At 41.8% G+C, this 6646-nt stretch overlaps 2 protein-coding genes across 7 annotated transcripts in view; one reads left to right on the forward strand and one right to left on the reverse strand.

Moving 5' to 3' along the window:
• LOC111865235 (sodium-coupled monocarboxylate transporter 1) overlaps positions 1-6646 on the forward strand; it is a 380779-nt gene that overhangs the window by 18796 nt on the left and 355337 nt on the right. The gene's annotated exons all lie outside the window — the stretch shown is intronic.
• Positions 1-6646, reverse strand: part of LOC111865238 — a 64066-nt gene that overhangs the window by 7907 nt on the left and 49513 nt on the right. For all 4 annotated transcript variants that reach the window (XM_023853131.2, XM_023853133.2, XM_033751733.1 and 1 more), the window contains 3 exons: positions 4636-4823; positions 3385-3527; positions 1521-1752 (listed from right to left, as the gene is read on the reverse strand). In XM_023853131.2, coding sequence (XP_023708899.1) covers positions 1521-1752; positions 3385-3527; positions 4636-4823 — 563 coding nt within the window. The remainder of the gene's footprint in view (positions 1-1520; positions 1753-3384; positions 3528-4635; positions 4824-6646) is intronic.

The raw sequence follows: 6646 nt of genomic DNA on the forward strand, positions 1-6646 counted from the left end.
ATAAGGAGCTATACCTACACTCACCCACACGGTTCATTGCATGGTGCTTAATTATGCTCATATCCAACTTTACAGTTATTTCTACTGGATGAAGATAGCCGAACTCCTACACCTAGGTTCGACAAAGGGACCACTGGTTAGTATCGGATGATTTTTCTAATAAGACAGCATTTCCTCAACCGCTAGATTATTATTTATCGTCCGGTGGACCGCGGATGGCTGTCAGTCCACAAATTTTGACTATCCCTATGATATTTTATCACATTTAGAAACATTGCTATCCCCAAGAGTCCAGTCTTCTGAGTTATAACGCCGCATGGTCCACTGGATATCAACCGACGTTTTCCATTTTCAGGGTTGAAGCAGAACATGCTAACTGCTTCCTGTTGGTTTCTTGCTTGGCGTATTCTTCGACCTTGAAGATGTACGCATCCTGTTCTTCCATCACATAATTTGATTTTTAATGGACTACACGGCGTTATATCCCAGAAGATAAAACTCTTCATAACCACCTTTGTGAGAACCTCCGATGCTACATTATTAAAGAAGAACGTGGTATGTTCCTCCGAAACGTCGGTTGATTTTCATCGGACTACATGGTATCATATCCCAGAAGATAAAATTCTTCATAATCACCCCATGCGAGAATCTCAGATCCTAGACTACTATTCTACAATTAATACCTTGTCTTTGATTCCTTTTAAGCGGACAAATAGTTTGTCTTGCAAAGTATTTTTTTTACACTGGGGATTTATTAAGGTTCTGAATTACGGATTTTTTCTTCAGTTACAACAATCTGACAATATGAGAAATTTCTGTCAGCTTCTTTATTTCGTATTTACTCGTGCGCAGTTCTCTTTGGGATCTTTCAAGGACAGCCATTTTGGTGTCACTTCGATTTTAGAACTGTACGAAGGTATTTTGCAGACGAATGCTAGCAGTGATTATGTTATATGTAGATTACTGCATTTGTTGTGCTGAGTTTGTGACGTGTGGTGTGTTGATCCCTGGAAACCCCTTCACTGTCCTGCAGATCGATGAACCGTAAAAGATTGAGAACCTGTGGTGTAAGCCCACGATTTGAGAACTGGAGTTTCTTACTACGAGACATCAAGAAATAGAACCTACTGTGAAAACGATGCTTCCTTATAGCATCTATTTGATACGGCCACAAATATCTGCCATTTTGAGAAGATTATTTATAACTTAAACGAAAATAATATTGTTTTAAAAACCTGGAAATTAATGTAAAAAGTGCATTTCAGCAGAGACGAGTAATACTTAAAAGTATAGTCTATATTATGAACCAACAGAACTTGAGGGGCGAGAAACTCGAGAGATTCCTAATTTGTGATGAAATCCGACGGGAATGATGAGACTGAATTTTAGAAGGCTATAGGCTATAACGCGAAAGGTGGCAATGCTAATTAGATATCCGATATAGTCCTGACCACTTATTTTAAGAGGAAGTCATAATATTACGAACAGATTGCTTTCATAAGATTAATTTTATTACTGACCTTTATTCTTCTTCAGGGAGCGTGTGTACCAATACACAGACACACGTAATTGCTTGTCATCATCTGTCATGACTGTCCCTGGTGTCGCTGGAAGCTCAGGAGCTTCCAGAAGAACAGGGTTGTCTCCTTGAGGTTCTTGTTCTTGTTCTTGTTCGTCTTCATTTTCATGATCGGGACTGTTGGGCGAGGCAATGGCAGGTTTGCAGGAGTACGCCATGAGTGTGTGATTGCCCTGAAGAGTCAAACGTTAAGTAAAAGGTAAAGTTATTCTTGGCCGGTCACGGTAGCCGAGCGGTCTAAGGCATGTACGTCGTACTGTCTTCGCTCGCTTGGAAACCGGGATCGTGGGTTCGAATCCCACTCAGGCCATGGATGTTTAGTTTGTGTGTTTGCGTTTTTCTGCGTTTGTATACAGATAGAGGCCTTGCGACGAGCTGATCGCCCGCCCAAGGAGTCCTACCGAATGTGTAAGATCTAGAAAAACCGAAGTGAACGGAGAAGTTCATGGAGGTAGGCCTAGGCCCGCTGGGGCTGTAGTGCCAAGGAAAAAAAAAGTTATTCTTGTGCTGCCATGAACACGTATGGGAGAATGGCGGTATAGATCCAAGTTTTCTTGATTTCGACACTAGATGGAGGTGAAGGGTCAGCTTCACGTCCCGGCCGTTAATCTCTGAGGAAAGAGCCCTCGGTGTCATTGAATAGGAGGTTGGGCTGGCCCCAGAGCAAGTCTGAACACTGCTGATTACATAAATACCCTTTTCTCCTACTGGGAATCAAACCCCGGCCGTCCAGGTCGTAGTTAGTTTCTATACCGACTGAACTACTCTTATTCCGGCTTCACGAAGAGTCAGAGTAAGGTAAAGTTGTCACTGTGCTTAACTGATTAAGCACTACACCAGGAAGGCCTATGGGGAATGGATGTATAGATCCACGTTTACTTGACCACGGCACTAGTTGGGGGTAAGTGGTGAGCTTCATGCCCCGGCCGCTCTACCCCCCGGAAAGATCCCCCAGTATCCATCGGATAGGAGACTTGGTGAACCTCAGAACCGGTCTGGACAACATGGAGAAGAAAATATTCTGACCCCTCGGTTGTCCAGCCCGTAGCCAGTCTCTATACCGACTTTGCTATCCCGGAATTAAGTATTCACGCATGTAATACGCTGTTTGGGCATTTTGAGACTGTACATCGTATTTATTTCTATATTTTTGAGTCTTATTTTCACATATAGTATGGTAACGAAATAGCGGTTATAGCTTTTACTTAAACACAAACCACATTTCCTTCTATGAGTATTATAATGACTAACAGGCTGTTACTTGATTAAGGCAACGTATCTGTATATCCAATTATTGTAACGTTTTTAGTGTTATGCTAAGTTTCAAACAAGATGGTTAATGGCTGCTAGCTATGCGGTAGCAGGAATTGTCACGAGGCGAGCAATAAATAAACCAGAATTCGTACTGTTCATTTTCACAACTGAATGGGGAAATCTGCTATGAAGCTGAAGTGTTTGAAGTTTTGCTGTAATTTTATAAATTATATTGGTATAAGGACCGTTTATAAGATCTAAAAGTTTGTGACAGTGGTACATTAGTACGAATATTATGTTTTTGGATATCAACCATCGTCCTCTCTTTATTTAAAAACACTGTCCTTTTTATTTTTCAAAACAACGTTTCAGAGACTGGATTCAGCCTGAATCTTCAGGTGAAACCTACTCAGTTGGGCCCAATCGATAGAACCAGTCCCTACCTCCGGATTTCCAGAGATGGATAATGTCCAAAAACATAATATTTGTAATAAGGACCACTAACATGTAAGGAGAGTCATTTCCTGTAAGCCCTGTAAGGATAATCATACCTGAGCAAACTTGTAGAGACGCAGAGTGGCTGCAATGATGGTGACAGTTGTATTCTGTTGGGCAGGGTAGGTCAGGTTGAACAGGAGGTTCATGGAGTTCCCGTTAACCCACAGATCGACGTCGGTGTTATTTGGAAGAGTGCCTGAAATGAAATAAAACTGCCTTAAAAGGAGTTCATCTCTTTAGAACTGGTTTTTTTTTTTAGGTTTTAGGTAAGATTAACCCTACTGCCATCTTTGAGCCGATTGTCTAGATAATGTGGGACCCTCAAGTCTCACAACCCCATGGGCCTTCACGGCCTGTTACATGGATAGCTTTACTTTTTTTAGGTAGGATTAAAATAAATGCTGGGGGGGGGGGTCCCGGTAGTGTAGTTGATTGAGGCACTATGCTACAAGTCGGAAGGCCTCGGGTTCGAGTCCCGACGAGGTGGATTTTTTTTCAGTTTACCTAATTCTTCCAGCCACACTATGGACCTGGGGTCGACTAAGCCTATAACAGAAATAGGTACCAGGAATCTTCCTTGGGGCTAAAGGACGGCCGATGCGTAAGGCTAACAACCTTACCGCCATCTGTGAGCTGACTGTCTAGAGAATGTGGGAGCCTCGACGTATGACAACCCTATGGGCCTACACGTCCTGGCTCAGACATAGCTTTACCTTTTCACCTTTTAAAATGAATCTTACAGTCGCGGACTATGAAGCTTAGATATGGATGGAAATGAACCCCAATAGGCCTCATATAGAGTTTATATAGCGACTGTGATGAGCTTCCGAGATCCATAACAGCGTGGGTTTCTCGATTAGGTTAGTAACCACCCTGTGGCCAAGAAAGGCTGACTAGTTAATTAGTTGTTTTCTAGGGGACCACCTCTGACTGTGGACTCTGATGAACACGGCTGTATGAGCCTAGCAGATTTGCTTGGTCGATTAGGACATTTTTTGCGTTACTGTATTCTCCCCCTGCTTACATTGGATTGTCTCTTTGGCCACTTCTCAAGCGGTATAAATTCTAAGATAATTTGTTCCAGGAAATTTATACTTTTTCTGGGCTAGGGACCGAACATTTGCAGTATCTTTATCATCACAAAACAGCACATCTATTCCATGAGACAGGTTCTGATCTATGATTATAGGACAAGAACTGGGCAAGATTTACGTATTCTACGAAAGTCTCACTTTGTGCTTTGATACACAGGGTAATAACTGGTGGGATGTCTTATATTGAATTATATATTATTTTGTACTTACACAGTGGATGAGAACTTCGTCTCTTCATGGGATATGCATCTATTGGCGATGGATGGGTGATGTTCAGGTTCACCAATTTTACCAGTTCATCAATTGGCACATTAGTAGGTCTGGGGTCAACTATTATCGATCCTAGACGGTAATTCTGTATCCTCTCCTTGATTTCATTGATACGAAGTACCTTGTTCCTGTAAGACCAACATCACATTCAAAGAGGGGCTCTTTCTTGCATTGCCTGTGTCATATTTGCCAGCTCCTACAATTTATAACACCTACTATTATCATCCATTCAAATAAGAATTGTAAAATTGTAAGATTGTCCTTACAAGCATGAAGGGGTTGACTGCAGCGTTTGCTTCTTCAGTGACTATAACGGTAGAGAGCTGACCGGAGCCTTTGACTTCTTCAATTAGTGTATCGGAAGGGTGTTCGTCGAAGTGTTTGTCTATTCAGTTATTGTTATATTGACAGACAGTTGCACGTGGCGTTTATTTATTCACTGACCTTAACGGCAAAGACAGCATATGCAATGTCTATGTTTTAATGAGTAAAGTGGAGCGTATGCCCAGATGTTTAATATTTACTTCTCTACTTTCTCGTAAATGCCGATCACAGTGGCCGCGCTGTCTAAGGCATGAACCGTCTTCGCTCACTCATACGCTGGGATCGTGGGTTCGAATCCCTCTCAAGGCATGGATGTCTGTGTGCGTTAATTCTGTTTGTGTTGTTCTGTGTGTAAGTAGTGGCCTTGCGACGGGCTCATCTCCCATCCAAGGAGTCCTACCGATGGTGTGTAGGATCAAGAAACTGAAAAGCTATCAAGGCCCAACAAAGGGCTGTAAAACAACATCAATAATAAAAAAAATAATAATAACTTTCTCGTAAATTGAACGCATCTGATATCTGTCACACTAATTTTACCACCGATTGCTGTGAACTGGCTAAAAAAGAGTAACAAAGTTAAAGCTATCCCTGTAGTAGGCCGTGGAGGCCCGTAGGGTTTTGAGACGTTGAGGCTTCTAGACAGTGGGCTCATAGATGGCGATAAGGTTTTGAGCCTTACCCGCCGGCCGCCCTTCACCCCCCAGGAAGATTCCTGGTAGTCATTTCTGTTAGAGACTGAGTCAACCCCAGAGCCATAGTGCTGCCAGAAGGATTAGGTCAATTGAAAAATCCAGTGACCTCATCGGGAATCGAACCTGCGACCTTCCGGCTTGTAGCATAATGCCTCAACAATCTACGCTACCGCATGCTCCTAAAAAGAAATATATACGAAAAGTGGAAGTACACATTCTAAATTGGAGCAAACATAGGCCTATTTTCGAATTACTGTTTTTGCGGTTTCCCCGTAATTCATTGCTTAAGATTTTCATTTTAGTGAATAGTAGTCTGTTTATCGAGGCTAATCACACTATGGATACAACACGGGATAGGTTTACAGATGATTTCCGCATGTTTTCGTAAAGATACAATATAAAGATTTGTTTTCTAACGGAAGTTGTAGATTTTAAAGACAAGACCTTTCCATAGTGCGTTTTATTTTCTACATTTTTTCGAAAAAAAAACGCATTAATTTTGTTTCTAATGATTGTGTGACCCAGTCCAGGGCCTCTTACTTTGTATGATTTTAAGTTTAAAGTATCATGAAATGTTACAGACTATTTTCATTCCCTTTCCTCGAATAAAGTGCGCAATATGAACCTTACCTATCCGCTTATATTTCACCCGCGAAACTACTTCTACGGCTGATACCGCATCATTAAAACCATTTAATCAGTAACATAATAATTATGTCTGTGGTTCTGTATGGGTATGAAACTTGGTCTCTGACATTAAGGGGAAACATAGACTGGGGGTGTTTGAGAACAGGGCGTTAAGGAGATATTTGGACAGAAGAGGGACGAAGTGACAGGAGGTTGGAGAACCTGTATAATGAGGAGCTTCATAACTTGTACTCTTCTTCAAGTATAATTAGAATTATCAAGTCAAGGAGGATGAGGTGGGCAGGGCA

Source organism: Cryptotermes secundus, unplaced genomic scaffold, assembly GCF_002891405.2.
Source record: "Cryptotermes secundus unplaced genomic scaffold, Csec_1.0 scaffold614, whole genome shotgun sequence".
Classification (NCBI taxonomy): Eukaryota; Metazoa; Arthropoda; class Insecta; order Blattodea; family Kalotermitidae; genus Cryptotermes; species Cryptotermes secundus.